Genomic DNA, 23,728 nt, shown 5'->3' with positions numbered 1-23,728 from the left:
CTTGATGAGTCTGGCTAATGGTTTATCAATTTTGTTTATCTTCTCAAAGAACCAGCTTTTAGTTTTTTGATCTTTGCTATTGTTTCCTTCATTTCTTTTTCATTTATTTCTGATCTGATCTTTATGATTTCTTTCCTTCTGCTAACTTTGGGGGTTCTTTTGTTCTTGTTTCTCTAATTGCTTTAGGTGTAAGGTTAGGTTGTTTATTTGAGACATTTCTTGTTTCTTGAGGTAGGGTTGTATTGCTATAAACTTCCCCCTTAGAACTGCTTTTGCTGCATCCCATAGGTTTTGGGTCATTGTGTTTTCATTGTCATTTGTTTCTAGGTATTTTTTTATTTCCTCAGTGATCTCCTGCTTATTAAGTAGTGTATTGTTTAGCCTCCATGTGTTTGTATTTTTTACAGATTTTTTCCTGTACTTGATATCTAGTCTCATAGCATTGTGGTCGGAAAAGATACTTGATACGATTTCAATTTTCTTAAATTCACCAAGGCTTGATTTGTGACCCAGGATATTATCTATCCTGGAGAATGTTCCACGAGCACTTGAGAAGGAAGTGTATTCTGCTGTTTTTGCATGGAATGTCCTATAAATATCTATTAATTCCATCTTGTTTAATGTATCATTTAAAGCTTGTGTTTCCTTATTTATTTTCATTTTGGATGATCTGTCCATTGGTGAAAGTGGGGTGTTAAAATCTCATGCTATGATTGTGTTACTCTCGATTTCCCCTTTTAAGGCTGTTAGCATTCGCCTTATTTATTGTGTGCTGCTATGTTGGGTGCATAAATATTTACAATTGTTATATCTTCTTCTTGGATTGATTCCCTTCATCATTATGTAGTGTCCTTCTTGTCTCTTGTAGCAGTCTTTATTTTAAAGTCTATTTTGTCTGATATGAGAATTGCTACTCCAGCTTTCTTTTGATTTCCATTTGCATGGAATATCTTTTTCCATCTCCTCACTTTCAGTTTGTATGTGTCCTGAGGTGTGAGGTGGGTCTCTTGTAGACAGCATACATACAGGTCTTGTTTTTGTATCCATTCAGCCAGTCTATGTCTTTTGGTTGGAGCACTTAATCCATTTACATTTAAGGTAGTTATCGATATGTGTGTTCCTATTACCATTTTCTTAATTGTTTTGGGTTTGTTATTGTAGGTCTTTTCCTTCTCTTGAGTTTCCTGCCTAGAGATGTTCCTTTACCATTTGTTGTAAAGCTGGTTTGGTGCTGCTGAATTCTCTTAACTTTTGCTTGTCTGTAAAGGTTTTAATTTCTCCTCAAATCTGAATGAGGTCCTTGCTGGGTAGAGTAATCTTGGTTGTAGGTTTTTCCTTTCCTCACTTTAAATATGTACTGCCACTCCCTTCTGGCTTGCAGAGTTTCTACTGATTGATCAGCTGTTAACCTTATGGGGATTCTGTTGTATGTTATTTGTTGTTTTTCCCTTTCTGCTTTTAATATTTTTTCTTTGTATTTAATTTTTGATAGTTTGATTAATGTGTATCTTGCCATGTTTCTCCTTGGATTTATCTGGTATGGGACTCTCTGTGCTTCCTGGACTTGATTAACTATTTCCTTTCCCATATTAGGGAAGTGTTCAACTATAATCCCTTCAAATATTTTCTCAGTCCGTTTCTTTTTCTCTTCTTCTTCTGGGACCCCTATAATTCGAATGTTGGTGCATTTAATGTTGTCCCAGAGGTCTGAGACTGTTCTCAATTTGTTTTTCTTTATTCTGCTCTGCAGTAGTTATTTCCTCTATTTTATCTTCCAGCTCACTTAACCGTTCTTCTGCCTCAGTTATTCTGCTATTGATTCCTTCTAGAGAATTTTAAATTTCATTTATTGTGTTGTTCATCATTGTTTGTTTGCTCTTTAGTTGTTCTAGGTCCTTGTTAAACGTTTCTTGTATTTTCTCTATTCTATTTCCAAGATTTTGGATCATCTTTACTATCATTACTCTGAATTCTTTTTCAGGTAGACTGCCTATTTCCTCTTCATTTCTTTGGTCTGGTGGGTTTTTACCTTGCTCCTTCATTTGCTCTGTGTTTCTCTGCTCATTTTGCTTATCTTACTGTGTTTGGGGTCTCCTTTTCACAGGCTGCAGCTTTGTAGTTCCCGTTGTTTTTGGTGTCTGCCCCCAGTGGCTAACATTGGTTCAGTGGGGTGTGTAGGCTTCCTGGTGGAGGGGACTAGTGCCTGTGTTCTGGTGGATGAGGCTGGATCTTGTCTTTCTGGTGGTCAGGACCACATCCGGTGGTGTGTTTTAGGGTGTCTGTGACCTTATTATGATTTTAGGCAGCCTCTCTGCTAATGGGTGGGGTTGTGTTCCTGTCTTGCTAGTTGTTTGACACAGAGTGTCCAGCACTGTAGCTTGCTGGTCGTTGAGTGGAGCTGGGTCTTAGCAAAGTTATGGAGATCTCTGGGAGAGCTTTCGCTGCTTGATATAACGTGGAGCTGGGAGGTCTCTGGTGGACCAATGTCCTGAACTTGGCTCTCCCACCTCAGAGGCACAGGCCTGACACCTGGCTGGAGCACCAAGCTGCACAACTCAGAAGAAAAGGGAGAAAAAAAGAAAGAAAAGTAGAAAATAAAATAAAGTTATTAAAATAAAAATAATTATTAAAAATTAAAAAGTAATGAAAAATAGAAAAAGAAAACAACAAAAAATGGACAGACAGAATCCTAGGACAAATGGGAAAAGCAAAGCTGTACATCAAAATCACACACAGAAGCATACACATACACCCTCAGAAAAAAAGAAAAAGGAAAAAAATATATATATCATTGCTCCCAAAGTCCACTGCCTCAATTTTGGGATGATTGGTTGTCTATTCAGGTATTCCAGAGATGCAGGTACATCAAGTTGATTGTGGAGATTTAATCCACTGCTCCTGAGGCTGCTGGGAGGGATTTCCCTTTCTCTTCTTTGTTCGCACAGCTTCCGGGGTTCAGCTTTGGATTTGGCCCCGCCTCTGCGTGTAGGTCACCTGAGGGCATCTGTTCTTCGCTCAGACAGGACAGAGTTAAATCAGGAGCAGCTGATTCAGGGGCTATGGCTCACTCAGGCTGGGGGGAGGGATGGGTACGGATGAGGGGCGAGCCTGCGGTGGCAGAGGCCGGCATGACGTTGCACCAGCCTGAGGCGCGCCGTGCGTTCTCCCAGGGAAGTTGCCCCTGGATCCCGGGACCCTGGTAGAGGCAGGCTGCACAGGCTCCCGGCAGGGGAGGTGTGGACAGTGACCTGTGCTCGCACACAGGCTTCTTGGTGGCGGCAGCAGCAGCCTTAGCATCTCATGCCCGTCTACGGGGTCCGCGCTGATAGCCGCGGCTCGCGTCCGTCTCTGGAGCTCACTTTGGCGGTGCTCTGAATCCCCTCTCCTCGTGCACCAGGAAACAGTGGTCTCTTGCCTCTTAGGCAGGTCCAGACTTTTTTCCCAGACTCCCTCCCGGCTAGCCGTGGCACACTAGCCCCCTTCAGGCTGTGTTCACACAGCCTACCCCAGTCTTCTCCCTGGGATGTGGCCTCCGAAGCCCGAGCCTCAGCTCTCAACCCCCACCCGCCCCGGCCGGTGAGCAGACAAGCCTCTCGGGCTGGTGAGTGCTGGTCGGCACCGATCCTCTGTGCAGGAATCTCTCCGCTTTGCCATCCGCACCCCTGTTGCTGTGCTCTCCTCTGTGAATCCGAAGCTTCCCCCTCCGCCACCCGCAGTCTCCGCCTGCGAAGGGGCTTCCTAGTGTGTGGAAACTTTTCCTCCTTCACAGCTCCCTCCCACTGGTGCAGGTCCCGTCCCTATTCTTTTGTCTCTGTTTTTTCTTTTTTCTTTTGCCCTACCCAGGTACGTGGGGAGTTTCTTGCCTTTTTGGGGGGTCTGAGGTCTTCTGCCAGCATTCAGTAGGTGTTCTGTAGGAGTTGTTCCACATGTAGATGTATTTCTGATGTATCTGTTGGGAGGAAGGTGATTTCCACGTCTTACTCTTCTGCCGTCTTGAAGGTCTCAAGATCTATATTATTAAAGTTTTATCCCGGTGGTCTGGAACCAAAACTGCAGTATCTTGAAGTTATGCCCTGCCCTACTGAGAGCCCCACATCCTCCTTCCCTTGTCACCTTGATTTTAGCTCAAGTCGCCCTTCACCTCGGATGCCAAAACTGTTCCTTGACTCATTTTAATTGCTAAAAAGTCTCATGATTTTTCATTTAAAAAGTTATTTCTGAGTTTTTCTCCTATAAGAGATACCAGGATTTAGGTTCATTTGTAACTCCATAATTCACAAAATCAATCAATAAAATTATTAAAATCAATGTATTAAATAGTTACCTAGGTAAATCTTATACTTCTAAGATTGATAGCTGCTGTCTACAATTCCTTAGTGATGGTTTGAAATGGAACATCATCCTCATGCCCAGGCTCGTGGTACAGAGTCCCAGGGACCATGACATGTCACTCACCTTGCTCAATTTCAGGCTGTTCTTAATTTTCTTCATCTTATTTATTTTCACAAATTTTGAAATTGTTTCAGACTTCCAATTTTTAGCCATCAATCCATATCGTCAGTTGAACATTTAATTTTCTCAATATTTTATTATGAAATTTTTTAAACATAAAAGAGTTAGAAGAAGTGTAAGTAAATACACATGTACTCACCACCTAGGTTCTATAAGTAACATTTTGCTCAATCATCTATCCATCCATATATCTATCAGTCCCTCTATCCATCCCCCAATTCATCCATCAGTCCATCTTATTCTTTGATAGATTTCAAATTAAGTTGCAAACATCAGGACATTTCACCCCTTGGTACTTTGGCATGCATATTATTAATTAGAGTTTAATATTTGTTTGTGAGTTTTTTCATTTTTTAGGTAAAAGTTACATACAGTGAAATGTACAAATGTACAAATCCTAAGTATAACATTCCTTGAGTTTCAGCAAATGCATGTGCCTCTGTATTGCAGACCCCATCAAGATTTCAAACCTTCCCAACCCAGACGTTCCCTCACACCCCTTCCCAGTTATCCCTGCCTCCACTCCCTTCCTTCCCATGCCCGGAGGAACACTGTTCTGACTTATGTAACCACAGAGTAGTTTTGCCTGTTCTAGAGCCTCATAAAGTGTCTCCTCTTTTGTGTTGGGTTCTTTCATTCATCATCAGTGTTTTGAGATTCATTCATGTTGTATGTATCAGTATTTTTTTCTTTTTTCTTTTTATTTCTACCACAGTTTATTTCTCTTGTTGATGGACTTCTGGGCTGTTTTCAGTTTGGGACTCCTTTGAACATTCTTAGACAAGTGTTTTTTGTGAATATATGCTTTCATTTATCTTGGGTAGATACTCGGGAGTAGAGTGAATACGGAGGAGTTGGGTCATAGGGTAGGCATATGCTTAATTTTGTAAGAAACTACCAGACCTTCTTCATAGTGGCTGTACCACTTTATACACCCTCCAACATGTGAGAGTTCCATTTGTTCCACATACTTGACAGAATTTCTTTCTTAGACATTCTGGTGGATGTGTAAAGAAAATATCATTTTAAAATGATTATTCTTTAAGAGGAAAACAATCAAGTGACCCTGAAATCACACATACACGCACATGTACACACACACACCCAGAATTCGTAGCGCTTTTGAGCCAAGCATAATCAGGTATCTGTACACAAAGCATTTAGCACAAGGACAGTAACACTTGTGGGAACCTATAGTATTTTAAGGAATTAAAAGATTGGAATTATGATTTTTTTTCCCCAAAAAACAGGCTGTAAGCTTCCAAGGCCTTGCTAAGAAATTCCAGCTTTGAGCTCTGGCAAGAGTGGCACAGGCAAGGCCAGCAGTATTCACATTGCAGAACCTTAGTGCTGAAGCCTGGGGGACACATGATACCAGAATTCTTAGTCACTACTGTATGCATTTCCATTACAAAAGGGAAAACAAAAACACTACACTCTGGAGAGATTGGCTGACATGTAACCATTGAATTACGATTTCTTTTCTTTGCTTTAGCATGCATGTGACAAAACCTATCGATAGCAGAGATTCAAACCCTCCCCAAAATTACAAAGAAAATTGTATTCAGACAGATGCCCTTCACTGAACCCAGGGATATTGTCCTCAGACCCCAGTTTAACAAGCTTGCACCGGGGCTTCCCTTCTGGGGCCTGAGCAACGTGACAAAGAGAAGTGGTTTTAGTTGGAGAGAGCCAGGTTTGAAATTGGGATCTGCTGCGTGCTGGCTGTGTGGTTCAGACAAGCCCCTCAACTTCTCGAAACCTCAGCTTCTGCATCTGTCAGAAGGAATGACAACCTTTCCTCCTTTCGAGGGTGCCGTAATGACTAGATTGTAAATGTAGAGCTGCTAGCACCATGCAAACATGTAAGAGATGGCTGCTTTGGTCACAGGAGAAGTGGTTCCTCCTTTCTTCCTGCCCACAGGCCTCTCCTGGCTGCCCACCAGAGAGTGCCAAACTACAGGACCACTCATTCTCTGTATTTCCTCAGTGAGCCTGACTTGAGAATTATGAGGAAATAATTTTGTTTTTGTTTTTGTTTTTGTTTTTGTTTTGCGGTACGCGGGCCTCTCACTGCTGTGGCCTCTCCCGTTGCGGAGCACAGGCTCCGGACGCGCAGGCTCAGCGGCCATGGCTCACGGGCTCAGCCGCTCCACGGCATGTGGGATCTTCCCGGACCGGGGCACGAACCCGTGTCCCCTGCATCAGCAGGCAGACTCTCAACCACTGCGCCACCAGGGAAGCCCTGAGGAAAAATTTTAATAGAAGCATTCATACCAAGTTATAAATGATGGGTGGGTTTAGCCTTCCAAGAAGAAATTTGTAATTCTAAAAGAATTGTTTTCATTCAAATGAATCTTTGGTTGTAAAAGGAGGTATTTGGGAGAGGCAGGAAGATAACCTGAGTTGGAAGTTTCAGTAAAAACCTAGCACTGCTGGGATGTGATGGGCAAACTGTCTTCAGGCATTGCTCTTACCACAGAGGATTGTGAAGGGAATTATGACCTGACACAGCCCTGCAGAACCTCTGTGTGCAAAGCAAGTGGTGATTGGTTGTTTGAGGAGTACTTCCAGTTTCTTCTGCTGTTCATAACGAAGAGCCCATCAGAGACAGATGAGCCAATTTAGGGGCACAGGTTTATGGGGATGTAGCATGCTCAGCTCAGAAATCGCTGAATGCAACATCCTGTGTGGAGAAAGCCCAGAGCCACCTCAGCAGATGGACCCGGTACCTCTCCTCTCCCCTCCTCCCTGTCCCCGCTTCTCCCTTCAGGGGCAGGTGCACATTTCCGTCCCAAAGGCAGGGTTGAACTGTGCATCTACTGGACCTTGGGCTTCATCTAGTTCCATCGAGACTAGATGGAACACAAAGCCTACACTGACCTCCCAGGAGGCCCACAGTTCAATCAGCTGGCCTGCAGAAGTCAACAAAAGACAAGAAAGTGGCTTTCTGTGTAATCTGGGGAGCCATGGGACTTTGTTCTTAAAGGAGAGATGTATTGTGATTCAAAGAGAAGAGCTAAGCATTTAAAGATCACTTGCTTTTGAGCTAAAGCTGACTGAGAAAAAGTTGTATTCATTTGGTTACCAGAAATTCATACTGCACTCAGTAGCTTGGTAGCAAATGATCTTTATTTGTAAAGGAAAAACATAAAACAGTTGTTCACAGAAGAAATAAAAAGTTCCCATAATTACGGGATAAATAAGCCACAGCCCTTAGTCACATATAAGACCAAGATCTCACACAGGCTGGCCATGTAATTTTTTCTGTAATTATGTGGAATGAACTGTGCAGAATAATTCACACAAAACCCCTATTTTAACACTTCAGTTTTACATGATTATTTTTCAGTGGTTCAGTCAAGCTGGAACATTTTACTGTACCTGAAATATATGGGACTTCTGGCTGTTACAGCTGATGTTGCTAAACCATACTAATCTTCCCCCATAAACAGTCCTACATACTCATCTGTCTTGTTTTTCAGGTTAACTTATTCCATTCATTCAGTGCTTACAAATGTGTGATGGTTTGAGAAACTGGAAGTAGGTGGATTTAGCAGCAAAGCAGCATGATTATAATCATGATAAAGCTAGGTGTGCCCCAGTAAGTGTCTTAGTTATAAACACCAGAAATGCAGAACCACCAAAGAAAGCATATTTATTATTTCTAATGTTAATAACTTCACTAAACATTTGATAGATATGTACTGAGCATTAGCACAAAAAAATTGATACTGAGAAAGAACTAGGTGCAAAATTGAATCTAAAGTTCAGACTTTATGAAGAAACATTTAGTAAATTGACTGTCTATAATTGAAGTGCATTTGAAGAGCTTTTGGGGAAGGTTTTTTAATATCCTAGGCTTAAATTCAGATTGCTTTTATATTACAGGAAAAATGTATAACATGTCTGAAATATTAACAGAGTACATATAAAAATCTTAAATTTTGTTTTAAATTCTGTTTTTTTTTTTTGTCTTTCTGCATTTCTGCAGACTGTCAAAATAACAGCTGACTGGAGATCTAGACGTCTTGCTTAGAAAGTGTATCCCTTGGGTATCTCCCTGCTGTCAGGCTCAGGCATTCTATAAGTGTCTGGATGTAACAGAGAATTTGTAGTATTATCAGCTGGTGTCCATCTTTCATCTGTTCATATTATCTGTGCAACTTCTTGTTTTCTTGAATTTTTCAGAGTTTTTAATGAAATTGTTTGGTTGGAAATGTAACTAATACCATATTTAAAATCTCTTTTTCTTGCTTTACCAAACTTCTGAACAACTTTAGATTCACAAGGTTCATCGTGACTCAGGAGATAATTCTCAAACAGGTGAGAATACTTCAATTTCACTCTTACATACTCAGGTGGAATTTGTGGGTTCAAGTCTATGAATCACTCTGAAGAAGTCTGGATTGACAGTCACCACCCCAGAACCTGGGTTGCTGGTATCTGAGTGCTGATACTGAAAGGTCTGAGAGCGAGGTTAAAAGCAGGATCCCTTAAAAAGCTTTGAATCTTCATTCATGGCAACCTTTTCTACTGAATGCCTTCTTCATCCTGGTTTCTTTTGCTGACTAGAAACCATGGAGAGCAAGATAAACTCAAAATAGAGAGTGGCCCAAAAGTCCAGGGGACACACATTATTATACCATAGTTAGTCTTCCCTTTCTTTGTAGCAGTCAGTGACTACATACAATTAGAAAATGTGAATGGCCCCTTGCCAGGCAGTCAGGAGCAGCAAATCACCATTTCAGCTGCCCACATCCTCACATCATACCTTGAGCAAGACTCTCACTGTCTGACTCTTGGTTTCCTCTGCCATAAAAAGAGGAGGCTGAACCTAATGACTTCTACATTTGAAAGGTCTAGAATTCTTTGATTAGAGGGGAAAATCAGTCTGCTACCAAAGACTTAAAATTCTCGTTCCTGCACACACACCACACATTCTCTCCCTTGTTGGTGGCTTTCCCAGCCACTGAGGCATAAAGTTGGACCCTGGGCTACTTAGTGCCTTTCCTGGATTCTAAAATGGACCATATTTTCACCTACTCAGAAAGATTTCATTTGATCTTTCTGAGCTTCAGTTTCTTCATTTGTAAAATGAATTAACAATGCCTATGGGAATTAAAGGAGAAAATGTATATAATGTCTAGCAGTACCTGGCGTTTAACTGTTTGGTATCCTTCTCCCCTTCCCTCCACACTTTTTCTCTCTCTCTTTCACAGATGTTTTACTTTATTTCTTTAACCCAGTGAGAGTACTATTTTCACTTACTTACGAGCTTCTGAGTGTCAAAAACTGTTATAAGCATTTTCATATCCTTTACAGTGCCCAGTATTGCCTTGCACATAATAGACACTCAATAAATACAGAACATTGATTAACTGAAACCCTCCCATCTTGGAAAGCATAAGTTCCACCATTTATTAACTCTTGGACGTTAAGCTACCCACATAATCTCTCCAAGTTTAAATTTCTTCATCAGTAAAATGGGGATTGCACTATGTAGCTTTCAGAATTGTAATGATTATGTAAGATAATTACTATATTTAAAATAAATAGTAAAGCACAATGTCTGGTGCATAGTAGGTGCTCAGTAAGTGGTAGCTATTTTTTTTAAATTGATGACACTGTATCCTTTTTTGCCATTGAGTACAGCTATTTGAATCTCTCTTATCCTTCTTCTCTCTGGTTTTAAAGTTCATTCCACAACATCTTTTGAGAGAATGAATAAATGAATTCTTTGATTTAAATGGCCTTTATTGAATAAATAATTTCTCCAAACTTTTAATCTTTTCTATTCCTATAGATTTTCTTAATTTTAGCTGAGATGAAAGTCAGAAAGAATAAGCATTATCCATCTTTGAATAATTATTTCTAGTGAATGATTTAGAATTCAACCAGCCAGCCCTGGGCTATAGCCTCCCTAGTTTAGTTTTATTTGGAAACTACATTTTGAGGAATTCTTGTGCTCTTTAATCCTGAATTTAATCTTAAATATTTAATAAGTTAGATTTAATTTGTTATCTGGTAAACAACTGTTAGGAATGTGTATGATTATAACATTCCTAAATGTAATAGACTAAATCCAATGTCTTGCAAATGACCACTATTAGTTCCTCAGGGTTTGAAAGATGTAATATGATCTTAACAATATAATTTTATAGGTATCTTATAAAGAAATACTGAAACTCAAATCCAGGGCTAGGAAAATTATTAAGGCGGGGTCTGAAAGAAAATTAGGCAAAGGGGTAGTAAAATAGTTTAAGTTAGGTGATTTAAGACAAGGCCTTATGGCTGGCTGTGTTGTTCAGATTAACTTTATAATAGTTCTGCCTTCCACTTTATGCTGTATAAATATAATTCAAGTTTCGTTACTGATTTAACCTTTTTAAAATTGAATCAGATGTTTAATGACATTAAAGTAAATGGTTAAAAAGGTGATCTAGAGAAATACCTAAGACATATTATAAAGTGATAGCAAGTAGTAGAATAATATTATAACATGATCCCCCGTTTGCTTAAAAAGAGGGTATACATGCAGATGAGCAAATGTAATTAATAATAATAGGGAAACATGAACTTTATATTTACTATGTAGCAGGCACTAAGTGCTATCTATGAATTAACTTATTTACATCTCACAACAGCCTATGAATGAGATGCTATAACTATCCCCACTTTGCAGGTGTAGATACTGAGACACAGAGAAGGAACATTCCCAAAGTTACACAGCTATTAGATGGCATAGTGGAGATTGGAGTTTTGGCAATTTGGCTCTGGAACTGGTTCTCTTAATTACTATGCTCTCTTGCACTTTTTTTGGTGTCAGTAGACAATTCTTTAAAAAGCATTGCATATTTTTTTCTCTCTTGGAATATGATCATTTATCAGTGTCTAAGAAAAGCACCCCCCCTGCTGAAACCTGCACATCTGCCTCCTTTCTGCACAGTGAGGAGAAATTCTGTGTTATGGTTAAGTTTCTCTCCTTGCTCATGGGTTACTCCTACAAAAAGTAAATGCCCTGAAACTGCATTTTTCTGAAGCCACCTCTGCTGCCCTGACATTTTTATCCTTTGGTCCTCACTGGTAGCATGCACCGTTTGATTAGATCTCACATTAATGTGACAGCACATTTTGAGCATTAAATTCAAAGTCTGCAAATACTTACACAGATTTTTTAAGTGCTTTTTTTCCCTCAGAAAACAAGGACAAAAGTGAGAGTTAAATTGTTGGAATTTGTTGGGATTAGAAAACTGCTTTTTCTTCTCTTCATTCCTGAGATCAACAGTCTGCATCATTTGATGAAATCATATCCTCAGGAGAACCTAGAAAACCATCAAGAGGTCTGACTTTACAGGGGGGCCTAAAATTGGTCCAAATTAGTTTCTCAAATAAACTCTACTCTCTGTGGATTTGACTAGTATTTTATTTCCACAAATATCCCCATAAAAGCCTTCCCCACCCATTGAAATGTATTGTCCTTCATGTCAAAATGAACCCTTCAAAATTTCCCCCAAGTTTTTTTTTTTTTTTTTTTTTTTTTGCGGTACACGGGCCTCTCATGTTGTGGCCTCTACCGTTGCGGAGCACAGGCGGAGCACAGGCTCCAGATGCGCAGGCTCAGCGGCCATGGCTCACGGGCCCAGCCGCTCTGCGGCATGTGGGATCTTCCTGGACCGGGGTAAGAACCAGTGTCCCCTGCATCGGCAGGCGGACTCTCAAGCACTGCACCACCAGGGAAGCCCTCCCCCAAGTTTTAATGTTTATTTTCAAGGAGATATTTATTAATGGAACTAAGTAACCCTTAATAATAAACCCATTACAAGGTAATGTGGTACCACAAGGAAAAGATATCATTTTACAATTAATGTGACTGATAATTCTGTGTGTGTTGATGATTTGAAGAGACAGTGGCTCACTATTTCTTAAAAATATTTTACAGTGCTTAAAAAGTAACCTCGTTTTCTTTGGAGAATGAGGGAAAAAAATATGTCTAAACTTTGCCTGTGAATAAGCTTGAAAACTAATCACTCTCCATTACTAATCTGAAATCCTTAGAGTCTCATTCATTCAGACACAAGAACAGGAGGAAAGAGTCCATTGATGTGAAATCAATATCATCTCGAGGCAGTGATGGTAAGTTTTTCACATTTCCTTGACTTTAAAGTGTAAAAAATGACACAGGAATATATTTAAGAATTCCTCAGCATATAAACAAAACTCCAAGGAATAGGATTACAACTAAACTGGCTTTTTTCCTATAGATGGAAAAATTTTTAGGCCTTTTTATTCTTTTTTTTACTTTTTATAGTCTTTGCCTTCTCTGGGAAATGACTCCATGCTTGTTCCTTTATGGCCTAACATGTGTTAGGCCACATAACCACTAGAGCAGCTCAGTTTCAATAGCTAGGTCACTCTTAGCTGCTATCCTTCAGGTCACAGTGGGAAACCTGAGCCTGAGGGAAGTGGCTGAACTAGCAAGGACCAAAGACTCTAGGGATAAGATGTATAATTCATAGAGGAAGATGGATAGAACACAAGGTATGCAAGGGATTGGGACCAAGAACGTGAAGGAAGAAAATGGACTGAATTTTTCCCGATGGGTTGAGGGTGTAGATAGATGAAGAGGGTATCCATTTTAGAGGATCATGGATGAGGGCATTTCAACTAGATTAGTTCAGTTTTCAGAATGGAGTTTGAGATGGATCATCCATTCTCTCTCCAGAGCATGGGAGAAGTGAAGGCTGAAGAGTATAGCAGGGCAGCAATGGTGGCTGCTCTGGCAGTGGAGATGGCTACAAAGATGGCTGACCGGCAGGCAGGCTCTGCTGACCTCGGCTACGTTAAGTTATCAGATCTATAACATGCGAGTTCTGTTCCCTCCTGCCTGCCTCTCAGGGAGGGGTAGGAAGATCTGATGAGAACAATGCTTTTAAAATAAAGCTTCTACCTTTTGGATTTTGAACCACATGTAAAGATAGGACATTTTAGATGGAGAGGATAATGGGTGAAGGAATTTCAACGGGATAAGCTCAGTTTTTACAGATGAGAGCTAGACCCACCGTGGGCTCCTGGTGCTAAGAACCTAAAGTCTTAGGAGTGCCTGGAGTGCCTGGCCCTAACTCAGACTGAGAGGGGCTCATTCTTCTGCCCACCCCACCCTGGCCACGGATCGTGCCTCCCCTCCTACACTGCAGTCATCCAGTTACCCGGCCTGTGGCTGAGGACTGAAAGTGACGGAACTGCCCAAGTTGGGCCTTAGTGACTTACGGGAAAGTAACTCCTGGGGGATCATTAGGCCGTTGGGGTGAGGCCTCCGGATCCCATCAACCTTCTCTGAAATCCCCCTGTGGACCTGAGACTCATAAAGCCTTCCTGTCATCAATGTTCCAGGCCAGACCACCCTTTCCAGTCCCTGGCAAGTAGTGGCTGAGCTCTCAGCCTTTTAGGACTAAGAGATGGGTGAATTCATTGCTTTATGGGGAGCAGTGGAGGACAGTAGTCCTGTGGGAATCAGGCCCCCAAGTCCGTGCAGGGTTCCTTTGCTGCACTTAAGCGCAGCTGAGCCACCAGAACCAGATACAACTTTCTTGACTTCTCTCCAGCACCAAGCCTACAGAATCGTCGCTATCCATCCATGGCAAGGATCCATTCCATGACCATCGAGGCTCCCATCACAAAGGTGAGTAGCAGCTGCTGCCTCTACTCTGCAATCAGGGCCACTGAACACTAGGCTATATTCTGGAGATAAAGTGATGAATGGCATACTATTACCTATATCATGGAGTTTACAGTCTAGTAAAGGAAACAGATATTAAACAAATAAACACATAATAAATACGTAGTTATAAATTGCAATAACTGCCATAAAGGAAAACAACGGGTTTCTATGAGGGAAAATTAGGTTAGGGTCCTAGTTTGGTTGGGTGAGAGGGGTGGTCAGGGAGGGTCTCTCTGTAGAGGAAGTAATGTTTGAAGTAAGACCTGAAGGATACAAAGATGTTAGGAGAAGAGGATTCTAGACAGCAGGCACAGTAAGGCATGAGCACTGAGGTGGGAAAAGGAGGGAATGGAGCAACTGAGGACCTGAAAGAAAGGTGTGACTGGAGCTCGGAGAGCAGAGGGGAGAAATGGTGACATGGAGTTGTGTGGGGCTCAGTTCATTCTGGCCAATAGAGCTGTAATAAGTTTATATTTTAGTTCATGTGCAATGGAAACCACTGAAGAGTTTAAAGTAGGGGAGTGACATGACCAGATACGTTTATTGAAAATAACACCAAGCTGCCATGCAGAGAATGGACTGGAGATGGCAAGGGTGAAAGAGGACAGTTAGGGACCTTTTCCAGAATTCTAAGCAAGAAATTGTGTTAGCTGTCCTAGAATTACAGCAGTGGAGGTGGAGAGAAATGAGTAGATCAGGAAATATTTGGGGGTAAATTCAATTCGTCTTGATTATGAATTATACTGTCAGGGAGAGAATTGAGGGAAAGTGTATGTCAATCAGGGCCTCCCAGGGTTTTGGTTTGAGCACAAGATTAATAGAAGTGGTTTTTTCATGGCAATGTAGAAACCAGACGAGTACAGCTCTTGTCTTTCATTTTCTGTTAGGTTTACTTGCTTGCTTTGGGAAGAGGAGAGCAAGGCTGTGAGTTTAGTTTTGGATATGTAAGTAAGATATTCCAATAGATATGTCAGGCAGGCAACTGAATATAAATCTGAAAGTCAAAAAGGAGTTCAGGGCTGGGATATAAATTTGAGAGTCCTGGGCATGTGGATCGTATGTGTCCAAAGTCATGGAAATGAAAGAGCTCATCTCTGAAAGGACTGTGGAGTGAGAGGAAGGCCCAGCACTAGTCTCTGAGGAACTGCAACCTGTAGAAGAGAGATAAAGGAGAAGGATCAGCAAAGGAGCCTGAGAAAATGTGGTCACTGAAGTAAGAGAAACACCGGGATAGGGTGGGATGAGAAGCATGCTTCAGTATAAAGAGAGTGGTGCCGTGAAAGCACTGGTCATTTTGAACAATAAGATGTGTTATCTTCTGATTTCTTTTGGATTCTAGGCACATGAGTGAGTTTTGAGAAGAAGAATCCTAATGTCCTCAAATTGATTCTTTCTCTTTACTTCCTTAGGTTATAAATATAATCAATGCAGCCCAAGAAAACAGTCCTGTCACAGTAGCAGAAGCCTTGGACAGAGTTTTAGAAATTTTACGGACCACAGAACTGTACTCCCCTCAGCTGGGTACCAAAGATGAAGATCCCCACACCAGTGATCTCGTGGGAGGCCTGATGACTGTGAGTGATGAGGAAAAACCAGAAATGCAGGACAATGTTAAGTGCACTCCAGAGAACATATACCATGTAACATATAAACTGTTACCTATAGGTATAGAAATACCTGCTGTGTGGGCTAACATCAGCATCACCAGAAGCAGCTGCAGGAGCACAAATGACTAATCTGTCCTCTGAATTTGTACTACAGTAAGGAGTAAATAGACAGTTGATTGAAGGCTAAATATCACAATGGAGCCCTTTTGTACTTCTTCCCCTTGACCTGGTATAGTATTCCATCGAGGGTTATGGCTAGGCTTCCTTGGACCTCAGGCTCTTTATATAATGAAAGCATTGGTGCTTAGATGACAGCACTAGTTTCCAAAATCTTAGCTGTAGAATTCTTTCTTTAAATAAAACCTCTATACAGAGTTCCCTTTATAATCAATAAAAGCAGAGTGGAGCTGCTGTGGCTCAGTATGGGGAGGGGAGGAGGAGCCGCCCCCTGCTGGCACTCCAATACCACCATTTGTAACCACTAAAAGTAGTTTATTTCTAGGGAGTCATCCTGTTCTAGTGTTTTTGCTGTGATCTATTTGGCAGTAATCATAATCTATCAGCAAGTGAAGAAAAATGAGAAAATTGAAATTATTCATTTGTGCTCCCTATTGGAGACTGAAACTGGAAGAATTCTTTGGGAGAAAAACAAAGTCCAAGAGTCATCGAAGAGTTTTACTTTGAAGTTTTCTGTCTAGCCCTGCCACCAAATGCTGAGTGTTGACTGGCTTTCTGGTCCATCCTCCTTGTTCCTACTAAAGGTTTCTGGTGAGCCTGTAATTTGAGTGACCTCCTGATCCTTTTGAGCCCCTCGGCTGGCCTTGGTTGCCCCATCCCAATGCAGTGTAGACTTTAGTTCTAAAGAACACTGGCAAGGTGTGTGTGTGTTTGCCATCTGCAGCAACATGAATGGACTTAGAGATAATCATACTAAGTGAAGTAAGTCAGACAGAGAAAGACAAATATGATATCACTTATATGTGGAATCTTAAAAAGTGATACAAATGAACTTATTTACAAAACAAAAATAGACTCACAGACATAGAAAACAAACTTATGGTTACCAAAGGGGAAATGTTGGGGGGAGGGTGGATAAATTAGGAGTTTGGGATTAACAGATATACACTACTATATATAAAATAGATAAACAACAAGAACCTACTGTATAGCACAGGGAACTATATTCAATATCTTGTAATAACCTATAATGGAAAAGAATCTGAAAAGGAATATATATATATATATATATATATATATCTCCAAATCACTTTGCTATGTACCTGTAACTAACACAACATTGTAAATCAACAATACTGCAATTAAAAAAAAAACAGAACACTGCCAAGGGTCTGTCAGGAGGCTGGCCACTGCAGAGTTGCAGAACCTTTCTGGTTCCTAGAACAAGTTATCTGCCCTCCTTTCCCCTGCTGCCATACCATGTTGGGCTTCCTCTCCAGGTAATGCTGTGAGGAACCAGTACAAGATTCCACCTTCTTTATGTAGCATTAGGGAAGAGAAGAAAGAAAGATTAAGAGCAGAGGAGGTCCTTGTGATACCTGCCTTAGAGGCAGGACAGTTATGGCCATTGTTACTTATCTATTTATCCAGTTTTGAAAATTAAGCTCTTGGCCTAAAGATCCAGAGTGTGACTTCAGGAGAGCCCTTCATTAATACTTTAAACCTTAGCACATACTTTCTGAGGATGACAAATAAGCAATTACAAATGGCTTTTAAGCAGAGGTCTAAATAATTAGGTACTCGGGGGTAGAAGGTAGAGGGCAGGAAAATGAGATGCAAGAACATCTGGGGACTAAAGTTCAAGAGCCTAGTAAATGGCAGGACATCAAAATTCTGTTCACTCCCTTATGCTGCCCTTCCAAAGACCTCAAATCCAGAAACTTCCTTTAAAGGCTAACAGTGAAGCTCATGTTATAAGACAGAAACTACAGCTGGAAAAAAAGTTAGTTTAGATGTTAGTCAAAAATTAGCCCCACCTTTTAAAGGCTTTACATTAAATCATCCCCCAGATGTGGCCCATGGCTTTGGCTCCCCAGGATGCAAATCTAAGAACACAAGAATAACACAGTCCTTGTGAGGGTACTTGTGGTCCTTTCAAATTAACATGCACCCGAAGCAAGATCACTTCTGTGATTTCATTATGTGGCTTCAAAATGCAACAAGAGAAAGATGGCATGAGAACGGAGCTAACTCACCGCTCAGGTGTGAGATCTGAATGCAGTCATAGCCACTTAATTCTCAATTCTCCCATCTCCTGGGGCTAACAGCCTTGGAAAGGAGAGTATCCACTGTTTTTTAGCTATTGTTCCCACTTGATTTTGAGCTTCAAGCTGGAGTTCCAGATTGACTGGGTTATTCAGGATTCAAATCTCTTTGGCTAATAAAAGAAATGAGAGAGTAACGATAATGGCATATAAAGCATGCTTCTCATAGCATCTTTCTTTATTCCAGGATGGCTTGAGAAGGTTGTCAGGAAACGAGTATGTGTTCACTAAGAGTAAGTTGTCCTCTATCCACTTGTTACTGATAACTTGTCTCTGGCCTTTTGTCTCCCTCAGTGTTGTGATTATTGTTTGGGAAGGGCCTTGGTGATACTTCCTATTTGACTCATTGGAGTTTAAGCATCTCTATGGTCTACATTTGAAACCAGGTCTCCTAATATAAATTACTTCTGTGAGTGCTGTCAGAATAAGAATTGCAAATCTCTCTATATTTAAACAGTTAAACTGAATTATTTTTCTATTGGGGAGTCCTGAAGTTTAATAATGTAAGAGAACCCTGAAGGGAAAATCTTACCCCTGGAAGTTTAAGACTTTCTTTCTAGTAGCAACCATGAAGATGACAAATGCTCAGCAGCACTCAAGATTCCACAATTACCCACCCCTCCTGCCCCATCTGTTTGCTCAGATGTGCCCCAGAGTCACAGTCACCTTGGGATGCCAGTAACCATCAACGATGTCCCCCCTTCTATCACTCAATTACTTGATAATGAGGAAAGCTGGGAGTTCAACATCTTTGAATTGGAAGCTGTGACACATAAAAGGTATGTGGCTTCTCTGGCTGTAGGCAGGGGGAGGATTGATGGACACACTCAAGACTTTCACATCTGGAAACTTTGAGGGAGATGTGAGTCCTTGCCACAAGTGGCCTCCCAGGTTCTGCTTTTCATGCCATGCTGGAGGAGTGTCAAATGCGCAGAGAGACTGTAGCCCCTTGAGCGAGCTCCTTTATGGAGAAGAGAGTATTAGCGGGTAAGATGTGGGATCAGCCTGGTGATACCCAGGATGAAGAAATACTGAGTGTCTTCTTCAGATCTACCCAGGTCATTCCTTTGCGCCAGTGAGCCAAGAGTTCTAAGTATTCTCAGCCCCAAACTTGTTGAAGTCCCACCTTACAAAATGAGTTTGAGAGCACTGTAGACTTTTCTTTTGATCCATCCTATAGGCAGGGGAAAGATTAGATAACACAGAAAGTCCTCTTCTATTATAGAAGTCCATTTTCTTCCAGGGGTGTTGAATATGAATGATAACTATAAGTAAGTAACGTAATTCTAAATGACATGACTTTGCTGAGCCCACACAAGCCATTCCTTTTGTCCTTAAGCTCAGTAACTTCCTCAGGAGACACAGGAAGTGCAAAGCTTACGTGGAAGCAGAGACAGAGAGGGACTGTCAGGGACCTCTCTCTTGGTTGTTAGAGCCACTGAAGGGCAGATGACTTAAGACAGTCTAGAAGTCATTTGGATTAACCACCATGAGGCATCTACTTTTAAAGAAGTGGCTGGTGAGGAGGAGATGCTCTATCACCTTCTAATTTGGAGAGGACATATTTTTATACCCCTGTGCCTATGAAGCATCAGGAAAAAAATGACTCAATTTCCCAGTAGCTTCAAAGAAAGCAGCTTCTGGAGCAGTGAATACAATGAATCAGAGTTTTTTTCCCCTGTTTTCCAGGCCATTGGTTTACCTGGGCTTAAAAGTCTTTTCCCGGTTTGGAGTATGTGAATTTTTACACTGTTCTGAAACTACCCTTCGGGCCTGGCTCCAAGTGATTGAATCCAACTACCACTCCTCCAATGCTTACCACAACTCCACTCATGCCGCTGATGTCCTGCACGCCACTGCCTTCTTCCTCGGAAAAGAAAGAGTGAAGGTAGAATTTTGATATCACAATCTAGTTACCTGCATAGATTTTAGAGATCTAAGAACTCAATCTTAATAAATATGTTAGGCAAACAACTATTTTGGAACCAATTTTGACAGTTTTTGAGCTACCAAACTGACTGGTCCTTTTGGTATTGTAAAGACATGGCATTTTCTCCTAGCCCTCCCTTCCCACAAATGCTTAAAATAATAATTTATGCCATTGTAGAGACTCTTTTACATGTCTGGCTGATCCATGAACCCATTCTCCAAATGTTCACTAGGAGCCCTTTGTGATACTGGGTTAGAGGACAGAACTTATTATAGCAAATGGTTACTAGGTCTGGAGGTTAAATTTTAGGATCAGAATTTTGTCATTGGTATATTACAATCCAGACAGTAGTGAGCCATTCAGCATCCTACTGATTTACATACATATATATGTGTGTTTTGTGTAGGTATGAATGTGTATATCTGTATATTAATGACTTGTATAATTCTGCAAGAGTTCCAAGTTCCTTAGTCTTAGAAGTCAATACTGTCATTTACAGGTGCTGATTTGTAGGGCAGTCCTATGTATACCCCACGTATAGCTGGCAAGAGATCCCCATCTCCCCTCTTCCCCAACTACCATCACTTTCACAGTGAAGCTTGTAATTCCTTTGCTACAATTAGAAGTGAAGCTTAGAATATAGATAGCCTTGGGACAAGTGCTGTATAGAGACAGGTTCACATCAATCTGCAAATGCTTAACATTCAATCATTTTCTGACTTAGTCTTAAGACCCTAGCTACTTAGGAGATGAGTGGTAGTGGGATAGGTAGACAGAGCAGAAATGGCACCAAAATGGGGAGGGGGAATGGTCCCTTCTCAGTTTTGCCAAAGACTGATCCTGGCATTTACTTTCATCAGCAAGAAAGCAGAGTGTCATTCAAGAATGATGGTTTTGAAGATTTTTGTCTCCTACTTTTAAAAAAGGTGGTATCACAGGTGATAACAGCCTATGTTTCTGTAGCGCTTTTCTTTGAGGAGCTAAGATACTTCCAGATTCCTACTCCAGGTTCACATTCCTCCATTTTACATTACATGAGATATTATACAGCTTAGGTTGCACACTGCCAAATGAGGACAGGACCTGCCTGGGCATTAACGCTGAGACCAAAGTGACCTATAGGCACTGCAGCCTTGAGTTAAAGATGAACCCCACTTAAGCAGAAGCACTCTAGAAAAATACAGATTAAATGCTTGATAAGTTATGGAATGCTTAGTCACTTTATTATCTCCCTCCCCTAAAATAAGAAATTTTCTTTAAATTGTTTGTTCTGCTAGCACATTCAGAGTCTGATTGAATTCTCAAATAGCAGCAATACAAACAAGTCTAAGACTAGATACAATATGCTTGTAATCCAAAAGACATTTTCTAAGAGGCCAAAGAATCAGAAAATTTAGAGCTGCAAAGAACCCTGGAGAATTGGGCTGGAAGGGACTCCTGAGGTCAGAGGTTTAGTAGCAGCCCAAGATCACTGGTTAGTCCACCCTGAGGCACTTCAAGTGGGATTTATTCCTTAGGTGTCTTTCACCAGACCTGCTGCCACTGACAAAAAGAGTCAGAAAAATGTTTCTGTCATCTGTCACCTGTCACCCTAATTTCTTTATAAGGCGAAAATTCTTAATGTCACTATGGCATAGCTCCACATCCTCAACCCAGCCATATAGATAACATGCCCAGAGCTGACATTCCCCTTCAATTTGTTGCACACCCTATTCCCTTCCCACTCTTACCAGTTCCCAAGAACCACTGCAAGTGGAGAGATCAGGATAGCCAGAATTCTTTTGTTATTCTCTGAGTGACTATTTGTCCTAGAAAAGGAACTGTTTGAAAGGCTAATCTAGAATGGAGTCCATTCTGGCCAGTCTGCTTCAGTGTGATCCGAATCTATTCCTGCTGGTTAAAGGAGGAAAAAACTATACAGAAGTGTCTGCACCTCCAAGGCTTTGGGGAACTTCTCCTGCCGTGGGTTTGGTGGGGAAGTTTTCTTCCACAGACAGTCCCTCCCTGCCATGGGAAGAGCCTTGCGTCTCCCATCTGCTAGTGAGCAGCCCGGTCTTCTTTCTCTGCCTCCCTGCATTTCTTATCAGACATTGCATTATTAGACAGTGCCCACCAAAACTGCAGGGCATGGCCCTTTATTGGTATCTTTGTAAAAGTGCCAGGTCTAAATCAGTGCAAGTTGGAAGGAAAGACATGTCTTGTCTAATGCTATTTGTTGTCTATTCCACTTACTTGAATCTATGTCATTGAAGAATTTAAAAATAAATTGGCCCCGTACTCCAAACAAGATTGAACATACTCCAAGAGCACTAGCTGGAGGCCCAAAGTTTGGCCCTCATGGGTCCTCACTGCACAGGGAGAATCAGTGAGTGTGCAGGCCAAGTCAGGGCAGCTCTGGATTCTGACTGTACCTGTGGGTTACCATGGGCTCTCCTAACCAGCAGCAAAAGGGGGCTAGGCATGTTTGCTTGCCCTGGGCATTACAAAATCGGTCTCTGAGAAGAGCTGAAAAGAATGGCAGCAACTGCTGTCCCCCCTCAGGAAACCGGTTCACGTGGACTAGAGGCAAGCCAGGATTGCCCACCAGCTCCAGGAGGTCAGGATTGGAAATGGAAACGGCTTCCTTCTGGTAAGGACAGCTTTCAGAGAAGTTTTCAGGGCTGAGCTTCAGATTCACTGTTCCTTACCTATTAGCATCTGAGAAGCAGTTTGCAATTTTTTCTCCCACAGCCTAGGAAAGCAACTCAGGAAAACCATAAATTATGCCCACCCCTCCAGCCTCATCCTGGGGACCAGTTTCCCTCTCACTCACTACCCTTCAGCCACAATGATGCTCTTTAAGTTTCCTGAATAAGCCACTTCGTTTGTTTCACGTCAGGAGCATCAGATAGGCTGATCTTCCTGCCTGGATTTCTCTCCCTTGCCATTTTTTGCCTGGCTAATTCCTGCTTATCCTTCAGGTTCCAGCATAAAAATCACTTACTTAGAGAACCCATTCTTGCCCACCCTCTGGACCTGCATTGTCCATAAGTAGCCATTTGCCACATGTGGCTATTTACATTTAATTAAAATTAAATAAAATGAAACATTCAGTTCCTCAAGCATGCACATTTCAAGTGTCCAGGAGCTGTAAGTGACTAGGGATTACTATATTGGACAGCCCACATACAGACATTTCCATCACCACAGAAAAGTTGAACGGACAGCACTGCCCTAAACTAGATCAAGCCTCATGGTTACTCTCTCAAACCACCTGTACTTCCCTTCTTAACCCATCTCACAGTAAGTTAATTGTGTTTGTGTGTTTCCTTATTTGTGCCTTCTCCAGTAAATTACCAACTCCATTAGTGCAGGCTATGCCAGTATAATTCATCACTAACTCCAGCACTCTGCATGACAACTGGCACCCAGTAAGCATCCAATAAGTGATAACTAAAGGAATGAATTCATAAAATACAGTGTCTCTTATATAACAGTAGCCCATTTGACAACTTCCTCCTAAAGCTGTGAGCTGAAAAAACATTTGTATCCCCTGATGCTCTGGTTTGTGTTCTTTAACTACATAATGAGAGCGTTAGAAAGAGGGTCTCCCTTTTAGCCTTTCCCACCTGCTAGCCCAGAGCTGAATTGTGTTCTTCACTGTAAGAGCCCCCTTACCCTCAGTTTTCCTGGGAAA

The 23,728-nt window shown here is 41.4% G+C and overlaps 1 protein-coding gene across 10 annotated transcripts in view; it reads left to right on the top strand.

Moving 5' to 3' along the window:
• The window catches only part of PDE8B (phosphodiesterase 8B), a gene marked incomplete at both ends in the record, with an annotated part of 271,807 nt that overhangs the window by 232,531 nt on the left and 15,548 nt on the right, over positions 1-23,728 (top strand). For 9 of the 10 annotated variants that reach the window (XM_079702699.1, XM_079702696.1, XM_079702701.1 and 6 more), the window contains 7 exons: positions 8,796-8,838; positions 12,571-12,648; positions 14,118-14,194; positions 15,643-15,807; positions 18,310-18,355; positions 18,766-18,901; positions 19,812-20,010. In XM_079702699.1, coding sequence (XP_079558825.1) covers positions 8,796-8,838; positions 12,571-12,648; positions 14,118-14,194; positions 15,643-15,807; positions 18,310-18,355; positions 18,766-18,901; positions 19,812-20,010 — 744 coding nt within the window. The remainder of the gene's footprint in view (positions 1-8,795; positions 8,839-12,570; positions 12,649-14,117; positions 14,195-15,642; positions 15,808-18,309; positions 18,356-18,765; positions 18,902-19,811; positions 20,011-23,728) is intronic. The other variant, XM_079702703.1, reaches the window with a different exon arrangement.

The sequence above is a fragment of the Hyperoodon ampullatus genome, assembly GCF_949752795.1.
Source record: "Hyperoodon ampullatus genome assembly, chromosome: 4".
Lineage (NCBI taxonomy): Eukaryota > Metazoa > Chordata > Mammalia > Artiodactyla > Ziphiidae > Hyperoodon > Hyperoodon ampullatus.
The sequence above is the reverse complement of the archived record's forward strand: the minus strand, read 5'-3'. Positions and strand labels throughout refer to the sequence as shown.